The following is an 18,328-nucleotide window of genomic DNA, read 5'->3' on the forward strand; positions in this document are numbered from 1 at the left end:
TCTTGTTTTCTTTCTGATCTAATTTTATTCCCAGGACGAACTCAAATTGGAGAGTTTTTTGGCACTGATTGTTCCTCCTTGGTACTCTTGGATGTAGAGATGGATAATTTGTTGAAACTAGTGAGAACACTACATGCGTAATTTTGCTCTAAACTATGTGCAAATTTTATTCTGGTAAAAATAAAAATTGACATATATATGCTGTGTATATATATACATATTACACATATCTGTGTATATATCATATGTGTGTGTGTGTGTGTGTGTGTATTCTAGCATGGATGAATGTCTATAAGCATTTATTTTTACCAGCCAGGAAGCTAAAGTCAGCTTTTTTGTCATTGATTACAACCTGAATTAAATGAATAGTAAAGTCCCAATGCAGAGCAATGCCTGGAGATACTTCAGCCTTGGTGAAAACCAGACACTGCTTCACATAACTTGAACCGACAACAAAAATACCCCTCCCTGCCCAGGGGATATTTCTGGGTCAGGACTCCCTCTCTCAGCCAACGAGTCAGACATTGCTGAAAATTTTCCCACCGTACTACCCTGTTTCTCTGGCTGACCTTTAAGGTTAGGACCTCTGGACGCAAGCCCATGAAAGACAGTCATAAGGCAAAGTCAGCTGCCTTTAGGCTCACAAAAATGCAGTTTTTCACTTCAAATAGACCCCAAAATCCCCAATGACCACATACAAGCCATTCCTTATCTATGAGGTTAATGCAACAGACCTGCCCATCATTAGGCCATGCACTCTGAATTGCTTTTTCCAGCAAAGGTTCCCCTACTATCCCTTCATTTGCCTCATGATAAGAAATATGCATATGAGAGTGGCTAGCAGGGGTCAGGACTGAGGTTCTTGGGCATGAGGAGCTGCCTATGCAAAGCCAGATTTATCACACCAAGACCAATCTGGGACTACAGCACCAATTAACTCTCCTGTTTACAAAATGCCTAAGAATTTATTAGGCAAGCACAATCCACTCCTATACAGCCCATCAGACTAACCACATCCCCTATTTCCAGGACTATGCATAAGCACCCAGAATTCACTGCCCACATGAATCAACATTTCAAGCGTCCTATAATATTCACAGCTCAAAATTCATCAGCAGGGCGGGAGGTGTTCAGGACATCTCTGAACAAAGTTCTCCCTGCGAATGTATCTCTTCCTACCTACTTGAAAAATATTTCTTCTAGCTTTACTCATACAAACAACATCCAAAATAATAAATAAAATGTAAATGCGAATATGATTTAAGAAAATTTTTCAGGTTTTTTTCTTCCCTTTTGTCCATCTGCAGTATGCTTATAACAGTTCATGGCCTGTGACTGGAATCAAGGAGGGAAGAGAGCCCTGCCATGGGAAATCAATCCTAATTGTTTAGGATCTAACATGAAACGATTTCTAAACTATTAATATTTTAAATCACTCATTGAACAGGAAAATTGCACAAAGCTATGATATAGCTCTTACAATTCAATCTTTAAAAATTTATTTTCCTGATCTTCACCTTTCGCATCTCCATTTTTAAAATGTCTTCCTTTCTCCTTATCTAAAACTTTGGATCTCATTTATTTTGACCTTTCTCCTCAGATTCAGATTAAATAAACCTTTCGCTGCAAGTCTAACTATGTGCTGAGCAATGCATAGTTAACTCACTCTATTATCTAGAGATTTATCATTTTACAGATGAAGGAACAGAGGCTCCATTAAGTTCAGTGACTTTCCTGCTTTCACAGCCTCGAAAGTGGCCTCTCCAGAGCTTCCAAGTCCACATACTGTCAATGGGGGCCCTAGGTAAAATACTTCCCCAGTGTGGCTTGCATCTAGTTTTATCCTTCAGAGGTGTTACTCAAATTGTTATGTGGTTTGGGGAAGGGGCTTTGCTACTGGTAATCTCAGGCTGGAATCAAGGATTATAAGCAACTGACAGAAGGATAAATACAGCTATTGCAGATTGCAAACAATCTGTTTGTTCACAAGGGATCTTCTCCCTGAATTCAAATAACCAGATATTAATTCTCCTTTGTAGATTTACTCTAAATGGAGGTCCACAATTAACAATATGTCAGGTCTTATTCCTTTATATCATTTCAATTGTCTAACCAGTAGATCGTGAGCTCAAAGGGTCAGAGCACATAATTAGTGAGGGAGGACAAAGGCTTCTCCCTCCATTCCCGTGCAGGTCAATAGGCATGCACACCTCCTACCCTCGGCCAGCTCAGAAGGTGCTGCTTCCACTAGATCCTAAGAGGGCTGGTAGTCAGAACTTGTAGGTAAGAAAAGGAGGGCATTTTGCAGCTGACTCTGATACCAACCAAAAGATAATAAATGCTAACATGACAACAACTAACAATGATTATGGTTAAGTATTATTATCGCAGGATTTCAAAGCACAACTATTCACAGAATATAAACATTTTGTGAAAACATATGCTAGCTCTATAAACAAAGGCAAGAAAACCCTCATTTATGTTTCCTTCTGGAAATCAAGCCCGTCCTTTTTGCTTGTTTGTTTGCTTTCTTCTTGTGTTACTCTGTACATCCCATCTTTTTTTAACAGAAGAGGCACAACTATTGATCCCATAGAAATCCCCCGGCCTAGCCAGAAATGTTACCTCTCGTGACTTTTAAATGCTAAGATGCTACACAAAACATTACATTGATATTCTGAGTAAATAGTCAAAACTGTACCTTCACTGTGGTAAAAATTCACTACCTTACTCACCTAGAATATCATACCAAAGATATAAAAAAATACTACCAGGATAGTAAATGGCTGCAGAAATAATAACAAGTTTCAGTTTCAATTTGCAACACATGAGACCCCAAGCCCAAATGGGTAAAAATTTACAGAACAATCCAGAGGCATCTGCAAATCAGTGACTGCCCTCAGCTGATTACCTCAGCTGGTTCACTGATGGAAAGAAAGAATAACAAAAGGATGTCTAAAGTGTTGAAAGGTAAGAGCAGTAAAGGATGATTAAGAAATACATTTGGCCCTTACAGTGCAATGATACTGCACGTGTGAACTCAATTTACCACCCCAAAGACTTAGCATAGGCTTAAGCTCCTTTGATCTACAGAGGAAATGCTCTCCACTGTAGAACAGCTGATCTTTTTACACTGGTTCAAGGGGTCCTCTGTAACCTCTGTCAGCACTGAATTTCCTCACTGTCGCTGTAAAAACCACAATAAATCATTCTTGGTGTTATTTGTATGTAAACTTTCTTAGTATTACTATTTTTAATGAGAAGCCATGAATCTTCATTATAAGGCCTTTTATAAAAAGTCAGGCAGAGGATGCTGGACATTGCAATGTTTGCTTGTTCAAAAGTGGGTTGGGTGACAATTTCTCCCATCTCACTATGCCAGATTCTGTCATATACCAGTTCTGCTCAATTAATTCAGAAAGGTAACAGCTGTTTCTGCCCTTGTTCTTAAAGTCAAGAAATCTAGGTTTGTTTGAACTAAGTATCTGTGAACTGAGACCAGATATTTGCTTCCAGTCTACTGAGCCATTAAATCAGAATTCAAGGAAATGGATATTTTACTTTCTTCCTCCTTCATCATGGGATGGAAGGGTTCCCTAAAAGGCAGGATCCATGGGGGACTGGGCCTGCAACAAAGTCCCAGGTCTAAATCATGGCTTTGCCACTGTTTAGCTGGTCTCGGTTTCCTCGTCTCCTGTGTGAGGTAATATTCACCAAACAAGGTCGTTTTGAGATTTAGAAAGAAGGGTATGGTCAAGAATTTATTCCTCCAAATATGCCTGGCAAGTGTGAGATGTTCAATGTTAGCAGAACCCGAGATGAGTCTCTGGAAAGATTAATAGTACTAGCTACTTTCAGTGCTAACCTCCCCAGTTCCATTCCCAGAGCATAGGCAGTGCCCAACTTTAAGTTCATGTAAAAAGACCTGAACGGACTCAGTGTTTTCTCCTAGAGAAAAAGCAGCCAGTAGAATCCCAACAAGCCTTTAGAATGGAAATCTTCCGCAGATGACAGTCACTCAAGCAACAAAATCTGGCTGGCTTCCCTTACTTCCTTACTTCCAGGGGCGGGAGGGAATACAAACCGTGCCCCTTGCCCTAGTCTCAGTTCTCCACAGGGCTGGCTTCTCTGGAATATGTCCTCCCTCTGAGCGGGCAAAGTGCAAGATCTTGTGCTCCTGCTGCTCAGAACACTCCCCGCGCTCCCCAGCTCCTTCTAGACTCGGCAACAGCAGCTCTGCCTCCTCTCCAGGTGCCGCATCCCCCAGGCGGCGGGGAGGAGGCGGGTGGGGTGTCCCCGGGTTCCTGGGCGTGGAACGCAATGGCCTCAGAAACTGTCCGTACTCTCCCACTCCTCTGGCACCAGCCAGCACCTCCCTCTCCCTTCCCCCAGGCAGAGCACGCAGGGTGCGTGCACCCCGGGCAGTCCCCAAAGCGCGCCTGCTGGAAAGGCGCCATCTATCACCCTCACCTCCTATTCTAGCGGATTCTCGCCTGAGCCCAGCCAGGACCCGCTCCTCCGGCCAGCCTCAGAGACGCTTGCGGTGTGTATGTGGAGGGAGGTACTTTTTGGAACCCAATTTCATAGCCCTCTCTACCCCCATTTCTCGCAGGGGTGTGGGGGGAAGAGAACCAGAAAGCCAAGACTACTGAACCCGTAGTACCTCCAAATCTGTTACGCTTCCAGTCATTCTCATAGCATCACCTTAGTTTATTGGCATTTCTCCCTAGCAGGGGAGCTCTGCCAAAAGCCCGCGAGCGGCACCCCACAAAAACCCAGCGCCCCTGCTGCCTGCCCAACTCTGGCCCCACGGCGCAACCTCCCGGCCCGGCACCTTCCGTCCCGGGGTAAGACTCCTAGTTTTCCCGGAGCGGAACCCAGCCAGCCGGTTTCGGAAGTTTCCCACCTCCCCATTCCAACTCCCTCCTGGGAGCCCCCACGCGGACCTCGCTTAAGGCAAGGAAGCCTAGAAGTCTCCCCTAAATCTGCACTCACACCGGGTGCCGCCCCCTCTTCCCTCCCCCTCCTTTTTCCTCCCTTCCAGCTCCAGTCGCCGCGCCTCCGGCGTTTCCAGCGCCAGCGGTTCCCTCGCCCAAGAAGAGGAAACTTCTTTCTGGGCTAAATTCAGGTCCGAGCAGGAAAGGCTTTCCCTTACCCGCAGGCATCAGAGGCGCGCTCACCCCCTATCCCCCAAAAGACCTCATTTCACCCTCTCCCCACGATCACCCTCTCCGAGACTTTGCCTCAGATTACCAGTGCTACTCAACTTTTCAGGTCAAAAGGTCCAGCCGTCTCTAAAACCACCACGGGGGCACTCTGGATTTTTCCCGAGACCCTACCAGTCCCGCGTGGCTTGCAAAAGACAAGTAAACAAAACACGGACCCGGCAACTCTGGGGTGTGTGTGTGTGTGTGTGTGTGTGTACGCGCGCGCGCGCGCGCAAGAGACAGAGCATCGCCCAAGAGTTAGGGCAACAGCTGCTAGAGCACATCTGGAAGAGGGGGAGGGGGTTCCACGCAGAGGGGACAAGAAGCCCTCAGTGGCTTCAGGGCCGAGGGCTGGGCCAGCCTGTAGTTCGTTACCTGTCCTATGTTGATGAATCCGTACTTGCTGGCGATACGGTTGGCCTCCGGGAAGCCCCCGGCGATTTTGACTGCCCAGTGGTTTGTGTAGACGCGCGTCCGGCACACGGGGAGCAGGCAGCCCCCGAGCAGCGCCAGCACGCACAGCAGGTCCAAACGTCCCGGGCAGCAGCAGCGGCTCCCCCAGCCCATGGTCCCGGCGCCTCGCTGCTCCTTGCTCGCTGGCTGGCTCAGCGCACTAAGGGCGCGCACAACTAACTTCTCCGGCCTGGGCCGCCCGGCGCGCAGCCCTGGGCCGCCGCAGCTCGCAGCCCTGGGCGATCGACAGGAGGCGGCTAGCCCCGGCAGGGAGCAGAGCAGCGAGCCTTGCGCCGGCTCCTAGACCATCCCTGGGGCTGCGGGGACCTGTGCTCCCAGCTCTCCGGCCCGCGGGGCGCTCGGCGATGCTCCCCGGCTCGGGCGCAGGAGGCGGCTGAGTGGGGCAGGCGTCCTCCGCAGTTGGGTTTCGCCCGGCTCGGCTCCCGGACTCTCCGACTCGGTCTCGCTCCTCCCGGGGCCCCGAGCGCGGCGGAGATGGCCAGCGGGAGCGGTACAGGCAGCGACCGGGCGCCCCCTCTGCTGGCCCGGGCTCCGAGCGCTCGCTTGCTCGCTCCCAGCGCTCCCTCCGGCTCTGAGCAGCGCGCGGGGATTCTGAGTGGCAATGGCAGCAGCTCCTGCTCTGCATAAATGACTTCCCCCGCCCCCCTTAACACCCCTCCTTTCCCACATCCCCCTCCTCCTCTCCCTCCTCCGCCCTCTTGAAAGCGGCCGCAGCCAGGCGCCGACCAGGTCCTAGCGCCTCCGGGTTCTCCCAGCTGTAACCTCCAGGGTTCGGGCAGCAAAGGCATGTCTTTCCAAAGGACTGAGAAGAGCGCTCCGAGATCGTGGTTTTACCCTCTTCTCTCTCCTCCCTGCTGGATGTGTATGAATTTACCGCCACTTCCCGAAAGACTAAAGAAATTTACACGCCGGTGCGAAGTAAGCGCCCTGAAGATTCATTCATCCTCGTGCTAAACGTCCTTAAATAACTAGGCATTTAAGGAGGTCACTTGCGTGTCAATTGCCGAACAAATAGCTCGAGATTTTCACTTCGTTAATTCTTCATGCTTTTCAGCAACTGTTTATTTACACATTCTGCTCCCAGGAGAAGTTACCACACAGGACAGTAAGTCGCATCGACTCCTAGAAAAGCCAACCACGGTGGCTCCAAAGCCAAGTCTGTTGCCTGCTCGCTTTCGAAATCTGCGCATCGGACACTAGGCAACGCCAGGGGAGAGTAAAATTCCGGCCTTGGAAGTGAGGAAAGATGTTTCTATGAATATTTGGTATGCCAGTGGATGGACATGTTGGGCCAAGGAAATAAGTCCATTCATTTGTTGGATTGCCTCTGATGAGGGCTTTTCTCCACCAAGGGAAAAGTTTTCCAACTTTTCCAAGCACAGTCCTGTAACAGTGAAAGACTTCAATATAAAAAAGACCACAGAGGAAGTTCAGATGAAATATGTGGCCCTTCGTTATTCTATCATGCACTGTGACTGCAGCAGGCAGAAGGGAGCTCAAATTAACTCTCTTCTCGATTCTCCTTTACAACCTCCCTGCCTTCCTGGAGCGGGGGTGGGGCACAGGGTGATTTATTGTGACAAGAAAAATTGCCCCGTATGAAATAATTCAACTTACTTTATTCACTATATCCCTAACTGTCCCCCTTTCTTTCCTCCTACCATGGCCTATTTCTTTCTTCCTGTTAGTTAAATGTGTCTGAGATTAATTAACTCATCCCACCTATAGCTTTGGTACTGGTTTTTTTTTAATCTGAAACATACCTGCAGACTTAAAATTCTACTAGTACCTTCGAGCGTAGCATTTGACATTTTACACATTGTATAAGGGATGCTATATTATTTAATCTTGAAAACAAATCCACGAAATAACATCATCCCCACATTATAGCTGAAGAAATAGAAGATCAGAAGAAAACGTGCAGAAGGGTATGTATTGTATTCATTTGACTGATTCAACACATCTGTTTTGAGCACCTAGCATGTGCTATGAATTGTGCTGTACACTGGAGAAAGGGGAAGGGGGAGACACAAAAAAATTAGTGGAATTCAGAATCTCTGAATATTCTAGAGTAAATGTGGTTTATTATTGTAAGTATGTATGTATGTATGTATTTTTGAGACAGAGTCTTGCTCTGTCGCCCAGGCTAGAGTGCAGTGGTGTGATCTTGGCTCACTGCAGCCTTCGCCTCCCAGATTCAAGCAATTCTTTTGCCTCAGCCTCCCGGAGTAGCTGGGATTACAGGTTGGCTAATTTTTGTATTTTTAGTAGAGACAGGGTTGACTGGTCTCGAACTCCTGATCTCAAATGATCTGCCTGCCTTGGCCTTGCAAAGTGCTGAGATTACAGGCATGATCCACCGTGCCTGGCCTATTAAGAGGAAAACATAAGCAGTATGCTTGTGCTTTAGAGTTTTGGTACAGACTCCCTAATAGCCAGTCCCTGTAGACACATCTCTTTCTCCTTCCCCAGCCATGAAGTCCGAAAGTTCACAATCTATTACAACACTGTTAACTCTGACGATCTGCATCTATGCATAGGGACATTGGATTATCCCTCTTGAAGATGGTAAATTTCAGATGGGATAAGACTTCAGTCAAGGTCCACATCTCAATACACATATAAAGGACAATCTCCTTTTTTTTTTTTAATTCAGAATTGTGGGCATTTCAGGTAGGAGGAAGAACCTGTCTCACATGATCCACAGAAGGGTTGCCACTACATAAGGTACTCTGTAACAAGTTTGAAGGATGCCCTACGGGTTTCTCTTTGGGACTCGGGAGCTGTTAATTGTTTCGGACTACAAAGGCAGCACAAAATGCTTCTCTTTCAAAGCCATGTTGTCTCTGGGCTTCAAATTCTGAATGAAATGGAGAGGAATCACTGCACCCGGTCTTCTGGAGCCTAGAGATTGTTTTCTTGGGGTGGAAAAATTGATCATTAATATTTTTTTCTCCATGGTGTCTTTCTTTTTCTTTCCACTAGCACCCTTTCCTTCTGTGAGCATGCCCTGGTTGGCACACACAAATGTAACATTCACTGCATTGAACATGAGAGAGAATTGGAAAATGAGGTAGGAAGTGGGCAAACCACTTTTCTGCTTTGTAAACTAATCCCTGGGCCAGCATTTAAACTTAATCAAAGGGCATATTCTTTCATTTCAATGCATATGTATTTTAAAGGGAAAACCTAGCCCTGTTTTTTTTAAAAAAAATGAGTTGAACCCTCATTCATCTGTTAAATCAAATATATGGATGTAGACTCATTCCTCTTATTATCCATAGCTTTTGCAGTTATATCACATTTCCATAAGTCCATTCTCAAAAATTGTGATTCTTAAATCTAAACGGTATAAAAGAAGTCCCACTTCCATTGATGAATAGGCACATTCTGCTTCCTGCTTTGGGATCTACTTTAATGAACTCATTCGCTTCCTTGGGTAGAGCCTTGTTGGCCAAGAAGGACGCTTCCAGATAAGCACCAATTGCAACAGCAAAGAATCTGTCATATTTCATGACCTTAGGCTCTGACGGTTATGACAGTCAATTCTATTACAAATGTCTCACTAGCCAAAGGAAGGAAGAACTGATAGACTAGTAGTGGTTGATGGAAAACCATTTCTAACGTTGTAAAGAAGCTAAAATCCAAGTCTTGCATGAGTGTTTTCTTTTCGTATGCGAAGAATAGAACTGCAAGATTTGCCCCTTGACTCTTCCTCTGTAACGTGCCATATGGCAGGACACCAGGCAGTTTTCAGTTTTACCCTGTCTTATACTTAGCAACATATTACTTGATAATGAGGCCCCACTAGTGTTTGGCCTGTCTGCCAAAGTCCCTTAAATCTCTAAAAGAAAACTTCACTGAAATGCAACGAACAGAAAGAAATCTAAGCAGTTTAATGGAAGGAGAAGGGAAAAAGAACTCCATAAGGACCCATCTTGAAACTCTGCAAACTGGAATTATTCTGGGAAGAGTTTGCCTTATGAGACATCTTATTTCTTCCTCTGCTATATCCATTGCTAGAAATTAATCTCTAAGATCTCTTATAACCTGAGATTCTATGAATCAATGATAAATTGGTAATGGGCTGTTTGGAACTGACCAATGGGAGGAAAAAATGCCTCTGAACATTTCACTGCCAATTAGAAGAGTTACTAACTCTCTGGTATCCTAGTATATCAGATTGAGAATTGGTGCGAAAGTTCCCCAAATTGAATAATGCTAATAATGATAAATTACTAGTTAACCCTTAAACAACTTGAATTTGAACTGCACAGGTCCATTTATGCAGATTTCCTTCAATAAATATATTCCAAGGTTTTTTTGGAGATTGCCACAGTTTAACTCTCAGACAAACCACGTAGCTTAGATATATTGAAAAAATTAAGAAAAAGTGCTGGGTATGGCGGCTTACGCCTGTAATCCCAGCACTTTGGGAGGCCTAGGCAGGCGGATCACCTGAGATCAGGAGTTCAAGACCAGCCTGACCAACATGGAGAAACCCCGTCTCTGCTAAAAATACAAAATTAGCCAGGCATGGTGGTACATGCCTGTAATCCCAGCTACTCGGGAGGCTGAGGCGGGAGAATCGCTTGAACCCGGGAGGCGGAGGTTGCGGTGAGCCGAGATCATGCCATTGCATTCTAGCCTGGACAACAAGAGCGAAACTCCCTCTCAAAAAAGAAAGAAAGAAAGAAAGAAAAAGTTAGGTATGTTATGAGTGCATAAAGTATATGTAGATACTAGTCTATTTTATCATTAAAAATATGTATGATAAAAATTAAAAGGTACTAAAACTTATACACACAAACACCTATAGACCATAAATAGCACCGTTCACAGTTGAAAGAAATGTAAATAAACATAAAGATGTAATATTAAATAACTGCATAAAATTAATTGTAGTGCATATTGTACTATGGTAATAATATCTCAGCGACCTCCTGTTGCTATTGCGGTGAGCTCGAGTGTTGCAAGTATCTGATGACACTAATCGTCTCCACATGAGCAGCTAGTTTCTCCAGTAAATTGTGTATCACAGCAAAAAGCGATCTCTCATGGTTCTTGCATATGTTTCATTGTATTTAGGGCAATTCCGTAAATCTTGAATAACACCATGGGACCCATATGAAGTGCTAATAGTGATGCTGGAAGGACTCCCAAGAATTAAGAAAAATCATGACATTATGAGAAAAAGTCGAATTGCTTGATATGTAGCATAGATTGAGGTCTGCAGCTGCAGCTGCTTACCTTTTCAAGATGAATGAATCCATCCAGTGTAAGAACATTGTTAAAAAAAAAAAAAAAAAAAAAAAGAAGAAAGGAAAATTCGTAAAGACTTCACTGCAGCTACACCAGCAGGTGAGACAACCTCGCCCTGTTTTTCTCACCAGCAGGTGAGAAACATGTATTTTTATTTGGTACTGCTAGTGCAGCTTTTATATGGGAGCAGGATTGCTAGAAGAAAGGCATACCTATAGAATGTAATAGGATTCAAGAAAAAGGGAAGTTGTTATATAACAACTTAAAGCAAAAGAAAGCTGAAGAATCTGAAGCTGGAAAATTAATACTGGCAAAGGATGGTTTGATAATTTTAGAGTTTTGGCTTTAAAAAAAAAAAAAAAGGGTCAAGATAGGCCAGGTGTGATCAGTGCCTGTAATCCCAGCACTTTGGGAGGCCGAGGCGAGTGGATCGCTTGAGCCCAGGAGACCAACCTAGGCCACATAGTGTGACCGAATCTCTACAAAAAAATAAAAAATTAGCCAGGCAAGTTGTCATGCACTTGTGGTCCCAGCTACCCTGGAGGCTGAGGTGGGAGGATCACTTGAGGCCAGGAGTTCAAGGCTGCACTGAGCCATGATCATGCCATTGCACTCCAGTCTGTGCCACAGAGCAGCACCCTGTCACACATAGAAAAAGAAGCCAAGAAACATACAAAATACGTGTTAATCAACTGTAAGGCTTCCGGTCAACAGTAGGCTATTAGTTAAGTTTTGGAGACATTAAAAGTCATACAAGATTTTCAACTTCAGGGAGTGAGAGCACCCCTAACCCCTGCATTGTTTAAAGGTCTACTGTAAACTATTAACTACCACTTATTAAGCACTAATTATATGCCAGGCTCTGGGCCAAGCAGGTCTTAATGTTATTCATAGAGCATCAAAGCAGAAAGAGACTAAATATATCATATACTCTAACTTCCTTATTCAATAGATAAAAATACTGAGGCCAATAGAAAGTCAATTAGGAGGACAGTAATCCTATCTGGGAAAAATAGGTTAAGAAATACATGAATAATATAAATAAAACAAAGGAAGAGCTACATGGATCAAAGATGTCTGTGTGCTATGAAACAAGGATTAACAGTAATCCAATTTACTTATGTGAGTTAATAAAATAAATACAGTCAGGAGAATGGAAACTTGATTTAACATTTCAATTCTTTAGATGTTTAACTATTACTACTTAAAACCATGATCCATGACACATGAGCTTCTAGGACAAGAGTTGATTCAGGGTTTGATACTACATTTAAAGTATCGTATACAATATTGATAAAATGGGACACCAATAAGTGAGTAACAGTCTATCAATTTCAAGAAGCTTTAGCTCCTTCTTTGACCTGTTTGAAGTTGACTTAATTTGGCACAGTTGGCTTTCCTCTGTGGACATTTAAATCCTAAAATAACAAACCGGTTCCCAGAAAGCTTTTCTTTTCTTTTCTTTTCTGTTTGAGATGGAGTCCTGCTCAGCCACCCAGGCTAGAGTGCAATGGCGCAATCTCGGCTCACCACAACCACATCTCCCGGGTTCAAGTGATTCTCATGTCTCAGCCTCCCAAATAGCTGGGATTACAGGCGCCCGCCATTATACCCAGCTAATTTTTGTATTTTAGTAGAGACAGGGTTTCACCATGTTGGCCAGGCTGGTCTTGAACTCTTGACCTCAGGTGATACACCTGCCTCGGCCTCCCAAAGTGCTAGGATTACAGGCGTGAGCCACCACACCTGACCCAGAAAGCTTTTCAGTTAAAACTGAAGTGTGAAGGTTGTAGGTGATTTCCTTTAGATATATATGAAGGAAGTGACACCAACTGTCTCTTACCTTCTACTTCTGGTCCCAGATCAGTGTCTTCTTCAAGATGGATATGATGAATGAAAATGGTTCCCTCCCTACCCCTGGTCCACTTTGGACTCTAGTTCAGAAAGAAAGCAGGTAGGGAAAGGATGGTAGAAATCAAAGAAATAGGCTTGAGTCTTTGAGCTTCACTCACTAAAAAGAATTGGTCCTATGCCAATGGCAGCAGCCTATCCCCAAGAGTCAAGGCTTGCTCTTTTTGTAATGTCTCTGGACTCTTTTCTCCAAACATTTTATTGGTTCTTGTATTCTTAAGATCCCCTCAAGGAATCAGGGGATTAATAAGTAATAATGTAGCAACTTCATCTTACTTAGGAAGACAAAGCTAAATGGGTTTTCATAATTAAAATCTTTTTTGAGGTCGGGCGTGGTGGCTCACACCTGTAATTCCAAGACATCGGGAGGCCGACGTGGGCGGATCACCTGAGGTCAGGAGTTCGAGATCAGCCTGGCCAACATGGTGAAACCCCATCTCTACTAAGAATACAAAAATTAGCCAGGCATGGTGGCACACACCTGTAGTCCCAGCTACTCGGAAGGCTGAGGCACAAGAATCACTTGAACCCAGGAGGCAGAGGTTGCAGTGAGCCAAGATTGCTCCACTTCACTCCAGGCTGGAGTGAAGCCTGGAATTCATAGATTGAATGCTATGTGGAAAGAACAGGCAATATATTCAGCATCATTAATCATTTCTTATTCTAGTCTTTGTGGTACTTTTTTTGTGTGTCCATACAGATACAAGTTGGCAAATTCATAGGATATTTGCCTGTTGACATTTTGGCAGCAAAATAAAAAATGAAAAGAACTTTGTCATAAATGTCAGCAATGAAAAATTGTGACATTCTACAGGGTGAGACTCCATCCCAAAACAACAACAACAACAACAAAAAAAAAACTTTGTTGATTCCAAGGAGTAGATCTAATTTATTGATTCCCAATGAGGCTTTCTAAATCAAAACATATTCAGTATGATTTTACTTGTCAATTTGAATTATAAAAAAATAAATTATAATAAAATTATTTTGAAAATACCCTGTGTAAGCACATCCTTTACATTTATTACATTCCATTGTTTCCAGAAGCTATGTGTCTAGATCACCTACTGCTCCCTGTGTATGACATAGCTTCATTCTTCCGATGGTGTATTCAAGATGTAGTTATTACACAGTCATTGTGCAGCTATTGTTCCGGCATCTCTCTACCAATCTTCCCTATCCCTGCTTTAGATTTTTGTAATACAGATGGTTCCCAGTTTATGATGGGTTTACATGCCAATAAACCCATTGTAAGTTGAAAATGCCATAAATCAAAACTGCATTTAATACCCCTAAACTTTACAAACATCATGGCTTAGTCTAGCCTACCTTAAATCTGATCAGAACACTAACATTAGTCTACAGTTGAGCATAATCACCTAACACAAAGCCTATTTTATAATAAAGTAGGGACTATCTCATGTAATATGTTGAATACTGTACATTATCTCAAAATTATGATAGTTTCACACACTTGTAAAGTCCAAAAACCATGAGTCAAACCATTGTAAGTCAGAGATGGTCTGTATATGAAAACAAACACACACACAGACCCACACACACACACACACACACACACACGCAAAACAAAAAACAAAACAAAACAAAACAAAACAGACATCTTCTGTAACCCTTAACCCCTTAACCTTTCGATTCATGATAAGGGTGTTTTCAGTAAGATTTTTCAGAGCCAGACCTCACTGCAATCATTTTCCTGGAAGAAAATGAGTTCAGGTTCAACTTATACCAATGAGCAGCAAATATCCTTTCCTATTATGTATCTAGAGTGGCAGTGTTCTATTTTCAAAAAGGTTACCCTACACTTACCTACACTTAGAAATAATTTATCAGTAAAATTTTATTTTTCTAAAGACTGGTGGAATGCAGTTCAGCAGAAAGCTTTTAAGGGCTTTCAAATTTAAAAAGCATAAGATTTCCCTGGCTCTGTGTTTACAAGTTCCCTGTGATGACTCAAAAACAGATACTGCATAAAGAAAAAACAGACCCCGGTTTGAACTCTGGCAAATGCTACCTTTTTAAATCCTATGACTTAGTTAGCTTTTCCAGCAATTCGACAACTAAGTCTACTAAATCACTGGAGACCTTAAGGCAGGCTTCTCTTTAATTTTCTCCAAATATGAACAGGGAAAGCCTATTTTGCAGAAGTGCTAAATAATACTATAATATAAATGTGTTGTATTAATGCTAAATATTGCCTTCTCTGTGAAAATGAGACCAAGTTCTATGAACATCCTGTGCCTCATAGTTAGGGTTTGAGTGAGGAGAACATCTTTCTCTAGTACTGTTCTTTATTTATTTAAAAATAATAAGAGCATGGTTTTGAGATCTGGCAGCATATTGAACTATAAAAGGTGAGCATAGATTGAATGCTATGTGGAAAGAACAGGCAATATATTCAGCATCATTAATCATTTCTTATTCTAGTCTTTGTCATACTTTTTTTGTGCATCCATACAGATACAAGTTGGCAAACTCATAGGATATTTGCATGTTGACATTTTGGCAGCAAAATAAAAAATGAAAAGAATTTTGTCATAAATGTCAGCAATGAAAAACCGTGACATTCTATAAAACTGGGCTATGCATTATTAGAAAATAAAATCTTAAGGGATGACAGTAGTTAAGACTTCTAGGCTCAAAGGAGCTAGATGCTAGATGCTTGATAGAAAAGAAAAGTTATACTTACAGGTAACAAGCTGACCACCTAAAGGTCAGTGATATACTTAAGGCCACAGCATTGCCTAAATGAAAATATGGATTTTACATTTAATACCCTGGACACTTTAGAAAACACTTTTTCTGCTCAAGTGTATGTGTAGGGAGCTCCAAGTTTAGTAGATTGATTCTCATGATTTGAGAGATGTGAGATTCCAGAAGTGGTTCAGTTATATGTGGAAACTAATGACTCTGAAACAAATTATCTAATCAATATTCTATTATCCAATAGCTCTTTTACTTTCATTGGGCCAAGAAATGCAGCAATTCTCCTGTGTTAGTCATGTTCTCTGCATGTTTAAAGACAAACTCTCTGCTAAAGGGAGTCCGGGCGGGAACAGGCCTTTTCCTTTCTACAAATTCACAATAAATTTCCCTGAAAACATCTGGATCAAATGAAAAGAGGAAATTGATGAATCTGTGTAGGAAGGGTGAAAGTAAACCCTGTCACATTGATTGGATAAATAATGACCCAGAGTGATCTTGGTGACTAACACTGACAGAACACTGATATAGCATTTATATAGAGTTTACAAAATACCTTCAGCTTTTCATCATATTTACTTCTCACAGTGATGTGCCAAATAAACAGAGACATTGTGATTATTTTAACACTGTCGTAGCTATCAATATCATGTTGCAGATATGAGACGTCGACAGTGAAATGATTCGTTCAGCTGCACACCGGTAGTGAGTGATGGGGCTTGAACTGGAACTCAATTTTTTGAAGCCTGTATTTGCACTATTCCACCATTCCAGAGTTACAACAAAGTCTCTGCAAGTACAAGCCCCAGAAAATATGTACTTTTTTTTTTTTTTGAGACGGAGTTTCACTCTATCACTCAGGCTGGAGTGCAGTGGCATGATCTTGGCTCGCTGCAACCTCCGCCTCCTGGGTTGGAATGATTCTCCTGCCTCAGCCTCCTGAGTAGCTGGGATTACAGGTACACACACCACCACGCCCGGCTAATTTTTGTATTTTTAGTAGCAATGAGTTTCACCATGTTGGCCAGGCTGGTCTTGAACTCCTAGCCTCAGGTGATTCAACCACCTCTGTCTCCCAAAGTGCTGGTATTACAGGTGTGAGCCACTGCGCCTGGCTGAAAATATGTACTTTTGTTCTATCCCTGCGCATATGCCAGTCATTCATTCTGGAAAGTTCTTACAGTGTCAATTGAGGAGGAAGGACTGGAGGATTCAAAGCTGAGAGCCTTTCTTCAGGGCTTCCTGGGTCTGTCAGTGAGCAGCAGTTACTTTTCACCTCCTCTTCTCATCTCTCTTCACCTCAAAGTTCAGTCATTTCTCAGCTCCGTCCCTAGATGAATATCCAAATCAACACGACCCAGACATTTGTAGGATGAAAGGGAATGTTTGATTCACTGTGTCTAAAATGCTTTTCTCCTGTCCTGACTGAATTCAGAGGTTTTCTTTTCACTTGCTAATTATCCAGGTCCCACAAACTGTGGATGCAATTAATTGCAATATGCTCATTGTGATGAAATTCCAGTAGCTTTATGAGAAACAATAGCAAAGTCTGTTGGAATTCATTACAATAGACACTCTTACAAAGAATTCTCTTAAGATTCCCAGTAACATGTTTATTTTATGAGTGATAGATTCTATTATCAGAGCTATTCTTACATGATGACAAAAGGTGCATTTTAAGAATTGGATCCTCCCCACCATCACCACCACCACCACCACACACACACACAAACACACACACAAACACAGGCACACACACAGGCACATCCCCAACACACATAATAGTCAGAACTTTGAGACACACAGAAAAAGGTTCATACAGACATAAATGGAAGGATTCTTCAGGTCGCAGATGCCACAAGTAAAATTCAATGTGGTTTAGAAGCTTTAACGGAATCACTTCTTTTTATGGCAAATTTAATTTCTTTCTCCTACATTAGCCCCAGTTTTCTTCCAACATTTCCCTTGCTCCAAGTTTTCTATCCATCTGTCTATTCATCACAGGTTGTCTTTCAACACCCTGATCTTCATTGGAATAAATAATAAAAAAATTAAAACAGTTTGAGAAAAGGAGAAATGTAGCGACATTTCTTTTCACTGCTGAAAGCTAACGATTTTCATATATGTACTCTTTTCTAGTATTGGTCTGAAAACAACCATATGTTTATTAAGTTATAAACTTACCACAAATATACTTTTATATTCTGCATTTTTCAAGTAATATATGCTATAAATATGTCTCCATGGTCTTTGTAATTATCATTTTAATGACCATACTCCATTGGGTTGATGTATCATAATTTACTAAACTCTATTGTAAGATACGTAAATTATTTCCAATTTATTATTGTGTATATAATACGGCAGAGAATGTCTTCATGAGTAAAGGTTGTGCATGTTTTAAATTTTTTTCCTTAGGATGAATTCAGAACCTTTAGGTCTCTCAGGTTCCAAAAATAAGATAATAGTTTGCAGCCTCAAACCCTAGAGAGACCAGGCAGGTAATTTAAACACGTGAAGGGGGCCAATAAATATTGTGAACTGAATCACATCTTGTCTCAGCCCTGACCACATTCCCTGAATCTACTGCCCTGTCTGCTAATCTTGCTGCTTCCATCTGTCCACCCATCCATCTGTGTATCCATCTGTCAGTCAGTCAGCCAATACTAGCTGGGTGCTATGATCAATGACTAATATAAAATTCACATTTTTCACAAAGCTTTAAGCTATTTGGTGAAATCCTTGAATTGATT

General features: G+C 42.5%; 1 protein-coding gene across 5 annotated transcripts in view; it reads right to left on the reverse strand.

Moving 5' to 3' along the window:
• The window catches only part of PCSK5 (proprotein convertase subtilisin/kexin type 5), a 462,318-nt gene extending 456,036 nt beyond the window's left edge, over positions 1–6,282 (reverse strand). For 3 of the 5 annotated variants that reach the window (XM_037998500.2, XM_007969534.3, XM_007969533.3), the window contains exon 1: positions 5,583–5,774. In XM_037998500.2, the coding sequence (XP_037854428.2) occupies positions 5,583–5,774 (192 nt within the window). Of the gene's footprint in view, positions 1–5,582 lie in introns of all 5 variants that reach the window. The other 2 variants (XM_007969535.3, XM_037998501.2) reach the window with 2 other exon arrangements.
• Between the last annotated feature and the right edge of the window lie 12,046 nt (positions 6,283–18,328).

The sequence above is a fragment of the Chlorocebus sabaeus genome, chromosome 12 (assembly GCF_047675955.1).
Source record: "Chlorocebus sabaeus isolate Y175 chromosome 12, mChlSab1.0.hap1, whole genome shotgun sequence".
In the NCBI taxonomy this organism is placed as follows: Eukaryota; Metazoa; Chordata; class Mammalia; order Primates; family Cercopithecidae; genus Chlorocebus; species Chlorocebus sabaeus.